We start from the raw sequence: 18261 nt of genomic DNA, 5'->3' as shown, positions 1-18261 counted from the left end.
TTGCCTCGGGTAGGCTGATTAACTAGTTGGACCAATATGAAATCGAGAGTTAATTGAATAAAATTAGTGCCGTCACGCGTTCGTGAACTTAAGCTAGGCCAATCAATTTCGGGATAATTGAAGTCGCCAAGTAGGCAAATACTTGATTTTGGAAATTTAACTTTTATTTCAGCGAGGTTATCATGCAAATCGGAGACGAAAGATTGGGGACTGTCTGGTGGTCTGTAACAGACTCCTAAAATATGTTTAGTAGATGGCGAAGTGATGCAAACCCACAAAATCTCTAATTGGCTGGGAAGAATAACGGGAAAGGACGTTATATGCTGTTTTACTGCAATCAGCACCCCGCCTCCCCTTTTGTCGTTCCTATCATTTCGGTAGACAGTGAAGTAATTGAAATCTGGCAGGACTTCGTCGTTCCTAATCTCTTGGTGCAGCCACGTCTCGGTTAGTACTAAAATGTCACATTCACAGTTGTCCAGATATGAACAAAGTTCGATGCGTTTAGGAAGGATGCTGCGTATGTTAATGAAGCATAAAGATAGCTGGCAGTGTTTAGTGCTATTACGATAAGGCAAACATTTGTTTTTCATGACACCTGTCGCCGAGCTACACCTTTCCTATGCTGAAACTAGTGTTACGACGTCGTTAGTGGCGTCGTATACGTAAACGCTGTCATTTATTCTTAGCTTATCAACATTAAGCTTGAACGGAACCTTCTTTGTTTAGCAAATTCCAGCAACTTCTTCCTAGCCAGTCGTGTCTGCAATGAAAAATCTTCGCGCACCGCAAAGTTGGTTCCTTTGAGCTTGGGACTGTTTCCAATTATCTGTTGCTTATCTTTAAAGAACGTGAATTTCACCATCACTGGCCTGCATTTTCCCGAGTCGTATTTACCAATGCGATGTGCCCGTTCTATTTTGGATGAATCAATCATTATGTTCAAATTATCCTTGCACAGGTCAATGACTTTTGTTTCAGCACTTGACCACGTCTCAGAAATATCATCGGGAAAGCCGAAAAACAGCAAGTTACTGCGTCGAAGCCGGTTTTCTGCATCATTACAACGCGATTCAATTGTTTTGAGTTTATGAGAGATGACGCTGGAAACCGCCCCAGGAGAAACAGCTGACGACGTAGCGGGGTTATTTTTTAAGTCTGAAACGTCGACTTCAACGGCGCGGAGCCTAGAAGACAATTGTTTCAGTTCAATATCTACTGACGCCTGCCACAGCTTCAACTCTCTCAAATCCCTTCGAATTCCATCTTGACCGGATTCGATCCTTTGTACAGTTTCCAGCACCGTAGTCAGTACGCCATTAGGATTGGGTCCGGGGTTACTTTCCACGTCTCCGGAAAGAATTAGCAGTAGGGCTTCTCAAACAACGTCGTACAATTCCTTCACATATTTCTACGTCAAATAACCACTCTCTGGGGCACGACACCAAGAACAGGAAGCGATTCTTGCTTTTTAGGCAAGTGCAATAATCAAGGTAACTGACCTGGAAGAGTACGAAAGGTAAGCGCTCCATTGCCGATGCGGCGTCGTGCCCCAGAGGGGCGTTCACGGGCAGCAGTTTATATTCCGCGTGTGGCCGGCACTGATAGTATAGTATCAGTGGTGGTGAATGACTGTGGTTGCCAGCCGAAGAACTGGTTATCATCCGGATGGTCCTGTAGGTGGGGCTGTTGCGTCCAATCCACGGGTTGGTCCGCGTTTTGTAGAGGGCAGGTGAAGACCGCGTCCGATGCCGACGAAGGTAGCGATGAGCCAAGGAACAGGGCAGCCTGGAAGAGTACGAAAGGTAAGCGCTCCATTGCTGATGCGGCGTCGTGCCCCAGAGGGGCGTTCACGGGCAGCACTTTATACTCCGTGTGGCCGGCGCTGATAGTATAGTATCAGTGGTGGTGAATGACCGTGGTTGCCAGCCGAAGAACTGGTTATCATCCGGATGGTCCTGTAGGTGGGGCTGTTGCGGCCAATCCACGGGTTGGTCCGCGTTTTGTAGAGGGCAGGTGAAGACCGCGTCCGATGCCGACAAAGGTAGCGATGAGCCAAGGAACAGGGCAGCCTGGAAGAGTACGAAAGGTAAGCGCTCCATTGCCGATGCGGCGTCGTGCCCCAGAGGGGCGTTCACGGGCAGCAGTTTATATTCCGTGTGGCCGGCGCTGATAGTAGTATCAGTGGTGGTCAATGACCGTAGTTGCCAGCCGAAGAACTGGTTATCAACCGGATGGTCCTGTAGGTGGGGCTGTTGCGTCCGATCCACTAAAGTCCCTATATAAGAAAAGTACCGCCATCTACTCTTTCCTCCGCCGCCTCCTCTCCTAAAGCGCTTGCTTTTTTCTTTACTTTTTGCTTGCGAAAGCCAAGTCCACGGTGGCGCACCTAGAAAGTCCAAGTTGAAGCTTTCAGGCCGGGCGCGCGCCGCCGCCGCCGCCGGCGACTGCGGCTGCGCAGAGGACTTTCAACAGGGCTCTGAGGCGAAAAAAAAAGAAACTATAAAGAAGTGAAAAGCGCGCGCTATCATCGTCCAATCGGAGATACGGGAGAGAGAGAAACGGCGTTTATCAAAGGATGGCGGTACTTTTCTTATATAGGGACTTTACAATCCACGGGTTGGTCCGCGTTTTGTAGAGGGCAGGTGAAGACCGCGTCCGATGCCGACGAAGGTAGCGATGAGCCAAGAAACAGGGCAGCCTGGAACAGTACGGAAGGTAAGCGCTCCATTGCCGATGCGGCGTCGTCTATGATCGACTAATAAATAGTGCCGAGCTGCTTGGTCGCCGGACGGATCCCTTTTGGTCCCCGGGGTAATTGTAGTGAAGAAGAGGGACGATACAGTGGGGCATCCTCACCAGCGCTGTCTAGCAATGCGCTGTCTCCAGCGCATTGCCCGGACTCCGCTCGCGGTTACCTGAACTGATCCAACGGTCGGCCCCAACGCTAGCGTGCAATACACACCGTTACAATATATATATATATATATATATATATATATATATATGAATGAGAAGGGCACCGAGGGGCCCGATTTTTATTAACCATATCATAAGAAGCCAATCAACAATGACACCACGGACAACATAGGGGAAATTACTTGTACTTACTAATTGAATTGAAGATATGATAAGTTAATGGAAATGAAAATGACTGAAAAACAACTGGTCTGTAATGCCTGTGCGCCGCACAGGCATTACTATAGGCACTTTACCACTTTTGTAACGCTCAGTACTGCATGCACAGCGGTTTATTAGCGGCGAGATTAGGGTGCCTCGATGCCAGCGCCGCCGTTCGATCAGGGTGGTGCCATCCTTTGACCGCCCCCGCGCCGCCGCTTTCTCGCTGCGACGCCATCTTGATTCACAGCGAGCGGTTGCGATTGCTTGGTGCCGGTGCTTAGTTCGAGACACAGTGCGCGCGGATGCTTCGCTGACGCTTCCACTTGCTGGACAGTGTTCAGCCGCATGAATGACAAGCTTGTCAAGTGCATAGAGTCGACATGACGGGCTGTTCTGTTCCCAAGTGCACTGGATCGACGCGTAAAGGGCTTCGTTGTTTACGCTTCCTCCGGGAGCCAGAGCGAAGGAAGAGATGGGAAGCCCAAGTAAAGCGGTATCACTGGAAGGCAACGGATAGCTCCTACATTTGCGAGGTAAGTGTCAAGAAAGTTTAGACTATCGCACCGTGTTTTTCATTTAAATAAGAAAGTATTCTCTGATCCACGCTCACGTACCTACGTTCGCTCACGAACTAAGCCCTGCACCGATGCTGTCTGAGTAGCCTATGGTTTGCGAGCGCGCGTCGCATAGGCTTTTGCCGTTTTGATCGGCGCAGTCTATGCGAGTAGTACCCTTATTTTAAGGACTGACGAAAGTGCTTCGCCGCGAAATAGTCTTACATTAGCTACAAATCGTCATGTAAACCACCTATTTTACTTTTGCACGGGAAGCGCACATCGTGTGTGTGTCTCTTGTTTTTTTTTTTTTTGTTGTTTTTTTGTTTTTTTTTTCTCAGTTTCTTTTTTCGCTACTGGTTATTTGGGACTAAAGAACGCAGTGCTTCTTCTGGGGAGAGCGGCTGTTGTGTACGTGGCAAGCGAAGCATTGTGATTTTCTCTGATTTCTCAGCAGATATCTTGCGGATCTCAGGTTGTTACATTATATAGCTGATTTTTTAGACGAATATATTTGTAGAGTGGTGCTCGTAAGCCGATGGTCATTCGTGCTCATTCCCGATCGTAGTGGGTACTGTGACGGTCTTTAAATGCCTGTGCACGGTATGCCCAGGTGTAGTAGAGTTAAGGGGCATCATAGGACCAAAATGTTTCGGCGCTTTCTGGCATAGTGTCTGTTGTAGCCTGTGCATTTCTTCGAAACGTGTGAAGCGAAATAATACAGCATTACTTCCGCGAAAATTTATTTTTAAGAACTGTAATGGGTTCTCTGTATTTACAAGGCAACTTTTCATATAAATAATCACTTTTGTTGTTTTACTTGTACTTAGAAACACTTTGAAGAGGACCAGTACGAGGGAAATCGACAGGATGGGCGCCGTCTGTTAAAGTCAACAGCCCTACATCATCATGGACTATATTTTCGAAGTGAAAAACATTGCTAATCTGTATTTGACTGTCTTAGTTTCATTTACGGTTTTTGTACGCGATATGTATGCAGTGTTGTTTATTTTTTCAATGTAGTTATCAGTGTTCTAATGGCTATTTATAAAATGTTCTGTACTCGCCATCGATGTGTTTGGCTGATGCGACGTATTCGATGGTAGCTGATGTATTCTGGCTGGATATCTTGATTAATATTACCCGCGGTTGCGTTTTCTTGGTTGTATTCTTGTTTTCGATTTATATTGTGTGTAATGAGGTTGATGTACTCACTTGAAATCCCCCTCCCCATGTAATGAATAAATTAAAAAAAAAAACTCTCTCCATCCCGAATTGTGTGTGTCGAGCCTACCTTACGAATTTTTTTTATCTCGTCTTTCAACATAACCTTCAGGCGCCACACAGTACATATAATTTTTCATGTACATATCTCTTTCGTGATTGACTGTACTAGACATTACCAAGTAAATGTATTTTGTGCGTCGTTTGGTTTCTTGTGTGTACTACGCAAGATTGACACAGACAAGTTACGTTACATGTTTCTCTACAGCACTAACTAAACCTTATTTTCACATCGCAGTTATTTTTACACCAGCTTAATCCTGTCAGCACACAGTTTTGTGGGCAAAAAAAAAGCTAAATTACGCATAGATATGGTCAGATAATTGCAACGAACGCGAAGAGCACGCGCAACGCAAGGGAAACTAACCGCCATGCGCGAGTGGCTGGCTACGGTAAAGGAGGCGTGACGTGTAAACCAAAATACAACAGCGAAAAAGAAAAACTTCCACACACAGGGGGTCGCAAACCTTATATACCAAGCATCGAAGCGCAAAAAAAAAATAGTGCGTATTTCAAACAAACACACGGCATATTAAATGTGATTGAATTAGGCAACTTGGGGTATGTTCCCGGCGCCATACATTTGCGCCTTCGACCTTCGACGAGTTAACGGCTATTGGTTATAAAGATGTGCAGATGCGATACCGATAAAAAAATCCTGACCAAGGCAAAGCACTTGGAAGCGCGCCGCGAGTAACAACACTATTTATGAACGCAAGCGTAGCTGAGTCTGAGCTCGTGTGATTCAATATGGTGGCACCAGCGGGGTTGTCTCCACCCTGAACGGCGGCGCTGGCATCGAGGCACCCTAGGCGAGCTGTTGGAGTGGCGCCCTCTCGCGAGTGACGTCACGGCGAGGACTCCGCTTCCTCGTCTTCCGCGCGCGCTCGTTCCCTTCGTGCATTGTCGGGGTATTGGTGGCTCGAGCCGCACTTGTTAAACGATGTTTCGGCTTCTTTCTGCTGTCGTGCCTGAGCCGCAGTTTCGTCTTCGAAACCGCGGGAGTTGTGAAAACTTGCGGCTTGGATATCGCAAGCTATGTAACGTTGAAGGGGTCTACTGGTTTTGCAATGCATATATCCGCCGTGCCTGTCCATAAATATTGCGTAAAAAGAATGTCTGGAAATTCAAACCGCGAAGTTATGTATGATGCTCCGCTAAACACTTAACATTCCCTTAGTAGTTATAGCTATGAAAGACATTGCATTTTACATGGAAGAAATATCTTGGTATTTGGTGTCAACATTATAAATCCGTGTTAGAAGCACATTGTCCAGCGAAGCTTTATCATGATTCTTATTACTCTGGTGCGTTGTTCTGGTGAAATGTGTCCACTTTATTCATGCGTAAAAGAAAGAGTTAGGCGCTCATATGACATAAAAGATTTTGCAACTACTTTCACCATTCTCTGAAACAGGCACCCAGGAAACGCATTGTTCATGGCTGTTCACACGACGGCGCGTCATGTATATAGTATGTACGAGTATGTACTTCACGAATACCATAACAGCAATCACCTGGAAGAAAATTTCGTGCTTGAGATCGAAAGCCAATCAACTGCAAGCGATGAAATGTTTCATAGTGGCCCTCACTGGCCTTTATTGACAATATGGCACCCCCCCCCCCCCCCGCAACGGAAGCAACCGATTGTCAATATAACGAGGCACGCATTGTTCGCGAAACCCATCAGTTCACTAAAACTTCAAATTGGAGCCATGAAGTAGTTCTTTACAGCGCAAATTGCAATGCCTAAAGTATACTCGACGCACTTCAGCGCAGCCTAGGCTGCTTTGAAAAGGAAAGTTCAAACACCTTCTGCCTCACCATGTCTCGACCCTGTCTTATTTAACATACACAATCTGAGAACTATTCGCTTCGTCAGTAGATAAAAGAGAACCCCGCAAGCCCGCCTCCTAAAGACCCCACAAGCCTCACACGCCTCACATGAATTCACTTGATTTTTGTCCTCCACCGGGGAATAATGATATCTTCGATATGTACCATTCTTCTATGAATGCGGCTTCGACTTCTTGCTGGATGGAGCCATACAGTCCAAACTACATATGTCACTCAAAAATTTCGGCCGAGCAGCCTGTGTCAGTTCGCCAAACAGATTCGTCATGTCTGTTCCTCAAGCAACAAGCATTAAACATTGGTTAAGTGAGTTGAACGTGTAGCACGGAAAAGGGAATAACTATTTATACATTCCTTTCGGTTTGTTGCAAACAGCTGTGAGCTTCAATCAGCTTTACTTCAAATTACCGCCACTTAAAATTAACCGGTGAAGGCTTAATATTGAGGAGCAGTTAAAAAAGCAAGTGGTGCTGGCAGAATCTAGAATGCAGTGTTAGTTAAGTCCTCGTGTTACTGCCGAGCGCATCTGTGAAGAAATGCAAAAGTTCAATATCATACCATGACCTACTTGTCATGAGCAAATATGTTTTAGCAGGTTAAAATCAAGGTAAATGTTGTCTAAGTCATACATAGCCAGCGTTTGTGACATGCTTGTTGCACCACGGCAGGGATGGTATCCTAACTAGATTCTTATGTGCTGTGTCATATAGCTAGCGTTTATGCTTTTGTTCACGTGAGCTAGCGCAGCAAAGTGTAGATCCGCGCATTAAAAACCCGCAACGGGCCGGTCTGAGCTCCTTCGGCTGGCACTGTAGCGTTGCCGTTGAGAAATATATTGTCGTATAGAAAATCAGCTCTTTGAATAAATTTTCGCGAATGAAGACGTCGTAAAAACATATTTTAGAGGACCGTCATAAGTATACAAGCATGACACACAATCGGGCAAGTCGTTAATGTATATTAGAAAAAGTAATGGACGTAAAACAGAGCCCTGCGGAACTCCTGATGCTACGTTAATTAAGGGTGAATCATGACCGTTGACAGAAACATACTGTCGGCGATTGATTGTCGGCGATGTCGGCGATTGTCGGCGATGTCGGCGGTAAGTACATTATGGTCAAGGTTTAAAGAGGAAAGTTTCTGCATAAGCAGCACATAAGTAACCTTATCAAAAGCCTTTGAGAAGTCTAGAAAGGCGCAATCGATTCTGGAATTATTGTCTGGTATAGAGTGCAAGCGGTGAGTGAAAAGAAGTAATTGAGTTTCACAAGAAAACGAACACCTGAAGCCGTGTTGTGATGATGTCAAGAAAGAATTTGATTTCAAAAAGTTAAAGACATGACTGTACAATACGTGCTCCATCAGTTTGCAAGGGGGGATACTTGTTAGCGAAATGGGCCGATAATTTAATGGAGAATGTTTGTTACCTGATTTATGAACATGAACCACCTTCCCAATCTTTCAATCAAAAGGAATGATACCATGATCAAGCGACTGCTGGAAGAGTTGAGCCAAAAACATAGATGAGTAATGTTTACTTTGTTTTACAAATTTATAGTTGATACTGTCAGTTCCACAAGACAAAGAAATCTTTAGCGAGTCGATTAGGTGTACTATTCCAGAGTGCTCGAACATGATAGGGGACATCAAAGGATAATCATGATGTAACACATATTTAACACAATCAATTGTACATGAAGAAAAATTGTGCGAAAAAACATTGTTAAACACTGAGGCGTATTCTTCGGGTGGTATAGGTTCATTTTCAGAATTATTAAGAGAAATAACATTGGTTTCAGTCACATTTACGCTTCTCCAAAATGCTTTAGGATTACCTAATAAGAGGGCTGGGAGAGTATTAATAAACTAATAATGTTAGGCGTGATAGAGTGCTGCGCCGTACTCGGCTTCAACATTGTTATATGCTTCCCAGTGATTTCCTGTTCTTCGTAACCTTGCTGAATGAAACAAGCGCTTTTTTATTGGACAGACGCTTTAGCTCTTTGTTAAACCAAGGTGACGCTTTATTGCACTGAATGCGTCTCAGTGGAACGTATGCAGTGATAAGCTGCGCGACTTTATGCCGAAATAGAACCCAGTTTTCTTCGACATTCCGTGTATCAAACTAATGACGTATGCATCAAAATACGTGCACAGTTCCTGTTAATAATATCAAAATTTGCTTTTTTGTAGTCGCGGATAAATATCTTTGGTTTTTTATGTCTGGAAAAAGACATGTTAATGTCGAAATGGAGCAGCGAATGGTCGCTAAAACCAGGCAAGTATATGAGTGTTGAGATTAGATGTGGGCCCCCTTCTTGGGGGCCCACATCTGTCGGCCCCCTTCTTGATTTTGGACAACTACAAGCACAATCACTCTAACAACCTGTCTTGAACCTTCATCTCAATAACATGTGTGCCTCCGTGTTTGGCAAACTCTGTTGCTTACAAGCTTAAATTAAGCTTCACCAAATGATAAACTCCTGGCCTATCAGAGCTCAATTATACCGAAACTTGAGTACTCCTCTATTGCCTGGGACCCATACATTCAGCGTAATATAAGTAGTCTTGAATCCGAAGACAGACTGTCCAGTTCGTGTAGAACCAATTTTCGACCTTCGACTCTCCAACTGAACTAATCAGATGTAATGACATTTTGTTGTTTCAATTGCGCAGAAAAAAATGTCCGATTTGAATTTCTTTCCCAACTTCTCAATAACAAATCAGCATTCGACCACTCAATATATATATAAATCCCCTATTGACATGAACAACTCGTCACCATCATCAAAATACTTTAACCGGCTATTTTGCCCGAACTGACACATTAAGTATTTTTTCTTTTCCACTCACGACTGCTGACTGGAATCGCTTAGATCAATCGCTTCATTAGAGAACTTTGTCACAATTATATTTGCACTTTTTAACTGTTGACATATTTTGGGCATTGTTCTCTTTCATTTATTTTGCCCTCCTTGCATAGACCTGGGTTCCGCAGTGTTGTGAGCGAGAAGGAGAACCGATGGGCTCAATTTTTGTTAGCCGAACAAAGAGACAGACAATGAAGCCAGAGGAAGCCCCTACGGAAAGGAACCTAATCGTTTCGTCTAACTGCAATGGCAGAAATAATAATACAAAGGGAAGGTGGACGAAAAGAAGCTCGAGACCTCAAATGTGGCACCACAGGAGGGCTTGTTTGCCAGTAGCTCCTGTAATGCCTGCGATTAAAAGGATCACCTACCGCACTGGTCATGAGCGGCGCTGGCTAGGGCTACATCTATAGTGCACATACACAGTGGCGGCAGCTTTTATTTATTTATTTTCGATACCCTCAATCGCCGAAGCTTTGCAGAGGGGAGTGGGTAACAAATAAAGAAAAGAACAGAATGAAACATGCAGCATTATACAGTATTAGCGACAAATTGTAAACGTGAAATGAAACACAACTAAAACAAATATAACTCAACTGAAACAGAACAGAAATAAACACATCATGTTATACAATACTATTAGCAAAATTTGAACGTAAGAGAAATTTGGGAAAGGGAGAAAAGAAAACATGAAGCAAACTAAATTGCAGGCATCACGACACATGTAAAAAAAAAAAAAAAGACAAAGAAAGAAGTGGGGAGGTTCCAATCGTTTGATGTGTGCGGTATGAAAGAAAAATAAAATGTGTTTGTTTTGCAAAAAATGCCTTTAACTTTGTGTTTATGGTCAATCCGGGATGAGCGATAAGTGGGTGGCGTAATAAGCTCGGTACGTAGTGATGAATGATGGAAGACCTTATGAAAGAGGAAAAGACGGAAGTACTTACGACGCAGTGACAGAAATGGCAGTGATAGAGATTGTTTCAATGCTGTTATACTTGCTGTACGATGGTAATTAGAAAGAATGAATGAAATTAGAGCTTAATTGGCATAAAGCACCACATGCATCATAGGCGGAGGGTTCGCTCCCCAGAAAGCAAAAATCGCCTGCGGCACAGCTTTCACACGACCTCTCAAGTCTTCCAGAACGACCTCTTCGACCATGGCCTCCCACCTGCGACTTATGGGTACATTCGTGTCGCCGCTTCCATCAACATCCACCGGCAGTGAATGCGCTCACTGTAACCATCTCTTCCTCAACGGAGGGATTAGTCAGCGGGGAATGAATTTGAGGGATTCAAGACAGAGAGCACGTGAGCTTTTCCAGCCCCTTCCGATGAAAATGAGCGAAATTTGAAATCAAATTATAATAATTGGCACAATATTTGGCCCAAGATGCAAGTGCGAACCTGTTTTACAGAACGGTAAAATTTCGTCAGAACACAACAATAAAGATACACACGATGTAACAGAACGCTGCCCCCATAAAACAGCTTGGGGTAAATGCCCCTGGAGGCTACCGGTAGTTTTGCCCGATTCGTGAATTTGGGTCCAAGGATGACAGTGACTTACGCAGTTTTGAGATTAACAAATGTCATTTTTTCTGGCTCCTTTCAGTCGGTTTTTAACCGTCAGTTTCTTGGTGTCCAGCTATCGCTTTTGAATGATGATTGTGGTATTCTCGGTTACGCACGTGACATTGAATGTGTTTATAAGTATCTTCGGTTTCTTATTAAAAATGTTTAATTGCAAGTTTACCGCTGTCTAGTGACCTTCCTTCTTAGAATATTGCTTATTTGCACTGATTTCAGTATAACTCCTCCTCTGCTACTGTGTGAACAGCTTTTCCGGGAGTGTCGTACATTCCCACTTGGCTGACTACAAACATGAAACAAAGTAGGGCGAATGCACATGAATAGGCCGAACGGCGATCGCATTGTTAGGAGTTATTCCTTTTTCTGTAAGTACTTATCTGCCTAAAGAACTGGCCCTCTTCATTTCAAATCCTAGTCTCTGTCTGTATGCGTATTCTTGATGCGACGAAGTCCATTCCCTACAAGTTGTCTTGTTACTAACTAGGGATAGACACACCGACATTGCTTCAGAAAGCCACGTCGCCAAGCTTAGAGTCGCAGTGTACATGAGCGAGTAGTTTTGGCAGCGAAATGTTGCTATATGGGCCATTCCGTTGCTTTCAGAACGCAGCTGGAATGAATGTCATTTTCAGCAGCCTGTAAGAGAACGCGAATGCTGTATCTTGACGCAGCGCTATGCAGAAGTGCATTTCTTGCAAAGAAATATATATATAACGAAAGCACACAACGATCGGCCGGCTGCAGCGCCCTCTGGCCAAATGGCGCGCAGCCACCGATCAATGCGGCGCGGCGGAGAAGCGCTGCCGCCGCGGGACCGAGCAGGTAAGCCCCGATCATGGCCGCCTTTCGGCCACCCTGGTCAGACACGAAACGTGTCCTGAGGAGCGACACGTCGAGTGCTGCCTCGCTAGGGAATGGCGTCGCCACTGGTGGGGCTCTTTGTTGGGCTAGGATTCTTCTAGCGGTCTTGAATGGCGCTTCTAATATTGTGCATCGCTAAGACATCTCCTATTATTCGTGGTGTCCATATAACTTCACATGGAACTTTTCTAAAAAATTACGCATTCAGTGAAATACACGGAACGTGGAGGTGCTTACACCAGGTTCCGTGTTGGCCGCAACACATGTCCAACTTCATACGTATCGAAATTGAAATCGCAACTTGATCCTGCTGGCAGAAATTCTTAAATACTGAAATACTACAAAGGGCATAGGCTCTGCGCAACCCTTGTTCGGAATGCTCTCGATAACTTTACCATGCAGCTCGTGCGGAATTCATAATGAACGTCCCCGCTGTCTCTTTCTTTCAGTACACTTGTCACTGTTATCTACATTGTTATATTTATTTACATGTAAGCTCGCCGAAAACTGTTCGTGAACGTAGCTAGCAAGAAATTCCATAAATGTCTGAAAAGAGTATTCTTCGCAGGTGGTTGGCGGCGCCGCAATGTGACTGGCGTTGTGCCACATTAAGCAGAGTGTCATATGCGATCGAAACGTTGTTTTCCTACAGTCCGGCCACTGCGAACCACAGCGCGTTTCGTCAGGGCATGTGGGGCGAGCAGCCCGTGCCGGAGGCGATGGCGCGATCGCCCAGCCGCGAGTCGTTCGGCACCGACCTGTCACTGCTGTCGCTGTCCAGCCTGGGCTCCGAGCGAGCGCGCGCGAGGCGCTGCCTGCTACAGGTGCCTGGCGAGCTGCGGCGGCGGCGTCCCCTTTCGGGCGAGGTCCTTCTCGAGGAGGAGGCCGCGGCGCCGCTCGTCAAGAGCTTCAGCACGGCCGACATCGTGCAAGCGGCAGCCGCCGAGCAACCCCTGCGCGCCAGCGTCTCCGAGCTGGCGCTCGCCGAGCTCCCGGCGCGCCTCGAGTCGCGCTCGTGCTCGACCTGGGTCGCCGTCGGGGACGTGGCCAGTTCGCAGCTGCCCTCGCCACAGGTACTCGTAGCGCGCGCAGCACACTGCTTGCCATTTTTGTATGCGTCGGCATGTGGAAAGCCGCTCGAGACGGAGCTTAGAAGAGCGTGTGTGTGTATATATAATGTAACTGACGGTGGTCTGCTCCGGACCACCGTCAGTTGCACTTCGCTCCTCGAGAGGCAGTGAGCTCCTGAAAAACACTCTGTGGGGTGAACGCTGTTGAAATCCCGGACAAGAGGCGGGACGTAATGCTAACGCATTTATCTCGCATTTACCGCTAAATCGCCACTGCGTATTGTTCCCGTAATGAATTTTGCATTAATAGTTGGCTGGAGATTGCACAAAAAATGAACGGAAGAAAGCGAAAAACACACAATTGAAACCGACGCGCAGTGAGAGCTAACAGGGTGTGTGTTCGCTCCACTGTAGCGTCGCGTCGGTGTAGGTGATGTACAGTACAGCGCAGGGCGCATGCTCATGCTTGAATAAAAACTGCTGTTGCATAATATAGTACACGCAGTCTTAGTAGAGATAGCGACATACTGAACGGTAAGACGCGTCTTCAAAATGTCCCATTCGGCAAGAATGCCGCACTTGGTGGCATTCGAATTCATACAACTGCGCCGGAGCGCTACTTTTTCCTCTATGGTAAATTATATCACACGTTATACCGTAAAGACAATGTTTGCTCCAACCTTTCCATGTAGCAAGAAAAAAAAAAAGGATCACATGAGTTTTGGGAAAGTTTACGACAACATATTGAAACAGTCTTTCCTGGGGAGATATGGAAATGTTTGTTGTGCTGCCTGCCTTTCAAGAGCGCCGGTACTAAAGCCGGGGATTTCGTTTTTGTCAGCGGGCTGCCCGGCAAGAAACCAGGGCCCGAATTCACAGAAACTTCTTACGCTAGGATTTTTCGAAAGAAAGAATTTTAGCCAATCCGGATGCCAGACGTATCATTACCGAAGGCGGCCAGCCAAAGCGAAAAAGACAATCTTTGTGAATCTGGTCCCTGAATCTTTTCCCCAACAGAGCATCGGTGCAAAGCAAACGGCTATATATATATATATATATATATATATATATATATATTTTTTTTTCAAGACTGCCTTCATTTTTTGTCACCGAATGAGAAAGTCGGCGACGAGCACACGCAGCGCAGAACAAACAAGGACACACACCTCCGGTGGTTTGGTGTCCTTGGTCTGTTCAGTAACGAGACGAAAAGCAGTTGAAGGAAAACACGCACGTGTGCTATGTACTCAAATTTGTCTTGCGGGGCTATGCAGTCAGTGACCGAGACACATACGAAACTCGCAGGCCTCGGAAGCGGCGCTGGCCCCCGCAGACCTGGTGCGCTCGGTGAGCACCAGGGTGCGCCAGATGTACATCCGGCGCCGGCTGCTCTCCACGCACCGGGCCCTCGAGCGGCTCACCAAGAGCGAGCTGGACGTGAGCGGCAGCACGCTGCCGCGCGTGCACGTGACGGCCGACGCCAAGCTCACTGTGCGCGACGTGCAGCGCGACCGCGGGAAGCCGCTCACCAAGTACGAGCGCAACATGATGATCTTCGACTGGCTCCAAAACCTCGACCAGTCGTAGTTTTCGACCCAACGTGGGACTGGAAGAAGGAACCTTTTGTTCTGACCCGGGCGCGCGATTGTGCCAGCGGATTAGGTTGTTTGCTGCTTCCGTGGAGATTGAACCCAGGTCGCGAAGCAAGTCTCAAGCGGCACGCGAGTGCGGTCGGTGGTGCGCACCACGCGTGGCACCTTTGCGGTCTCGCACGCACGGGCGCTGCTGTTTACACAAGTCCAAAGATGGCTTTCACTTAATATCTCGACCTCCGTGCGCCAGACTGAAAGCTACACAACGGAGAAATCGGTAAAATTCGTCAACGAGACATCCTGGACAGCACATGTGAAGCTGCCTCAAGACTAGAACGTGTATCGTGCTGCAAACAAGGACGACCGAACAATCCCGTGCCGCCCCCCCCCCCCCCCCCCCCCAAAGAACGGCTGCTTTGCGTGTGTCGCCCCGCATCGTCTAAAGTGATACATGGAGATCCGCACTAAGCCCGCAATTAGCGCCAAAGTAAGCACCAGGAAACTTTCGAGCGTTAAGTTCCACGCCTCGTGTTAAGATACAGTTAAAGCTTTGAGCACTCACGCGGTCGTCGGCAATATTCCAGCTCATAAAGGGGGTTTGCGTACTCCTCGACGTCTCGCGATCCGCTAAGGGCACGGTCAGGTATTTTCACTAGATATAACCCAGTTGTAAAATGAGGCACAGAAAGGTCCGTGAGTAACAATGGTTCGTTTTGCGTATATTCAACTTGACAGGAATTAGTGAGCAGGTAGCCAGTGATCACCTTTGGTTACCTTTAAGCATGATATACTTGTAGGCGGTGTCAACCAGGTCCAAGCTCACCTTCCGCAAAGCTTGTACAACATCGTGGAGTCTCGTAAAACACACATTTTTCAAATTATCAGCGGTCATCTGCTTCAAAGCAATACACAGGCAACTTTCTTTTTTCTCAGAGGACGCAGCAGAGTTTACAAAGTTCAAGTAGGAAGCGCAGAAATCAGGCGAATACAACATAGTACAACCGGACAACTCTGCAGTAAACAAAAAAACACGAAAAAAAAATAATAGCATATGAGTCAATTCAGTAAAGTTATAAGCGAATGAAGAGCAAGAACGCTATAATAAAACATCGAAACTACGCAATGCAGAAAAAAAAACTATAAACTTAAAACAATCGTAAGAAGGAATATTACAAGAGGTTCAGAGTTGTTTTGACTTGCTATTTATAAACTAACAGGCCTTGACTTGAAGCGCTTCCTCAGCGACGTCCCTCAATTGAACTCCTGCAAAAAGGACTTGTTTGAGCAGCGCCTCTCCAGTGCCTTGGAATATACGCAGAAAGTGCCTGATAAAAATAATCGATGTTTAACCGCGCTGGTCGGAGAGCTGAGAGTCCTATTTTCTGCATGACGTAAGCGATTGAACATATCTTAGTAATTCCTTTCAGCCCCAATAGCAGAGTGATCAATTTGTATTTAAGAGCCGCCACAGTTTCGTAATGCTAACGATCGAGGGCAAAAAAGACGATAAAGGAAATTGCAACAGCGTCAGTAAATGACCAACCATGAGAGCATTCTAGTTGCGCTTGGAACATGGTTTTCCACAATGACTGCGATTCTGTAATCGCAGCTAGCCAGTGAGTATAGGGTTCGGCTGCGGGAGGTGCGTGGTTCGATCCCCACCACGGTGCACCCACCGGCTTATAAGACAGCGACTAGTAGCACTATCACTTAAGCATGTGTCAACAAGGCCATGGCGGAGCCGAAGTAGAGAAGGCATCAGACAGACGTGTGCGTAAAACAGCCGCCTGTCACCATTTTGTTTCTTTTTTTTTTCAAGTGCGTTATTTCTTGATCGGTTTGCATGAGGGCAGGCTATAGTTTACACAGTGGTCATTACTTTTATGGCTGGTATGGAAAAAGTTTTAATCACTTCACGGGGAAGGTTTGTGCTAATTATGAATTTGTCATGTTTTTCTCGTTTGCAGCGACGCTGTAAGCGCGATTGAATGAAGCAAATGTGTTCCACGAAAAAAAATGACATACAGGGCGTGATTGCCAAGCGGCCATACTGATTATTGCAGAATTAAAAGACGTGCTTCGGGGTCATATGCAGGCATATTTAAATATATATGGCCTAATTCACTGTGTAAAGTTCGTTAACTGCTGGTAGGAGCCACTCAAAAAAGTGCCGCGGTAGACTACTGGGGCGTGAATTAATGTGCGGGTTAAAGAATCTCAGGCGGTCAAAATAATCCAGATGATCCCTAACAACGGCGTCTCTCATATAGCCACGGGACGTTCAAAGAAGTTGAACTGACGATCATTCAATCAAAACACATGCTAATTCCAGGAGGGGCGACAAGAAACGGTCGTATCCGAATTGAAGTGCGCCGCAGAATCCCCGGGAAACTGCGTGTCGCACCTTGGAAATATACACTTGATGTATACGGGGTCCGGGATGTGAGTCACAAGGCATGGCTATGCGCTCACGGAAATATTTGGCCGTGTTGGTCATGGCCGCGGGCCCGGCTGCAGCAAGTCGTCACGTGTCAGCCATCGGCTGCATCTGCCTGGTTATTTTGGGCAGTGAGGAAGATTTACTTTAATGCGAAATACACTGCTAACCGCCCATGAAAGGTTTTAAATAAACTGCAATGAAACGAGTGGAACTCTTGACGAAAAAGCTTTGCGGCTCAGTTCGCGCCTCGAAAGTCTTCCGGATGGGCGCGGCGTCCGGAGAACGTTCTGCGTGATTGGAGGGGACATCTTTCAGCACAAGCATCGCGAGACATGTTTCTGCGACAATAAGTGCAGAAACACCTTTTACAGGCGTGCCACTACAAAATTTGTCAACTGCGACAAAGCCAACACAACGGATAATGGCGGGAATGAGCATTGGCGAATAAAGCGGCGCATGTAAGTGACGGAACACTTGGAGTGCCTAGCACAGATGGCTATGCACATCGCCATGGGAAGGCAACGCGACCGCCCGAATTCGACCCTCACGAGAACGATGGAGGGCGCTCTTTCTCGCTGTTTACACAAGTATCGTGAGGAGTATTGGGGTCTTCTTTGAAGATACGAAAAGTGTAGACTTCTTCAAGAAGAGTGCTAGCACAGTTGGCATCAGACTTGTGCGTAAGAAATTACACGTAATTAGTTACTTGTAGTCTGTTGCATTTTTTGGTAGTGACGTATTTGATCAATCACGTTCTTTCCCAGTAACGCTCACAGTGAATCAATTTCGCTTCTCGGTAACTAATTACATTTAACCAGGTACATTATTGACGAACAAGCTGTAATAGGCGACACAGCTTTCAGCAGTTGAATTTGGCGGGAACGAGAATAGAACGCTCGGTGGTCGTCTTATGCAACAGCCTTGCGAATGCCGGTCGACAACAGTCCTTTCCTCTTCTCCACCAGATGTTGACCGACCCTTTGAACCGGCGCCGCTGTCTGGCTCAATTCACTTCGGG

At 46.3% G+C, this 18261-nt stretch overlaps 1 protein-coding gene across 1 annotated transcript; it reads left to right on the top strand.

The window, feature by feature from the left end:
* Positions 1–12796: 12796 nt before the first annotated feature.
* LOC119449427 (uncharacterized) lies at positions 12797–17392 on the top strand. The gene is made up of 2 exons (XM_037712600.2): positions 12797–13214; positions 14517–17392. Exons 1-2 carry the CDS (start codon positions 12831–12833, stop codon positions 14796–14798), a joined length of 666 nt encoding a protein of 221 aa, XP_037568528.1. The 5' UTR covers positions 12797–12830; the 3' UTR covers positions 14799–17392.
* Positions 17393–18261: the final 869 nt, after the last annotated feature.

This window comes from Dermacentor silvarum, chromosome 1 (genome assembly GCF_013339745.2).
Source record: "Dermacentor silvarum isolate Dsil-2018 chromosome 1, BIME_Dsil_1.4, whole genome shotgun sequence".
Classification (NCBI taxonomy): Eukaryota; Metazoa; Arthropoda; class Arachnida; order Ixodida; family Ixodidae; genus Dermacentor; species Dermacentor silvarum.
The sequence above is the reverse complement of the archived record's forward strand: the minus strand, read 5'-3'. Positions and strand labels throughout refer to the sequence as shown.

Coding starts and splice junctions, on each gene's coding strand:
- LOC119449427 (XM_037712600.2), top strand. CDS start 12,831: ATGTGGGGCGAGCAGCCCGTGCCGGAGGCGATGGCGCGATCGCCCAGC. Junction 13,215..14,516: donor CGCAGCTGCCCTCGCCACAG/GTACTCGTAGCG, acceptor CGAAACTCGCAG/GCCTCGGAAGCGGCGCTGGC.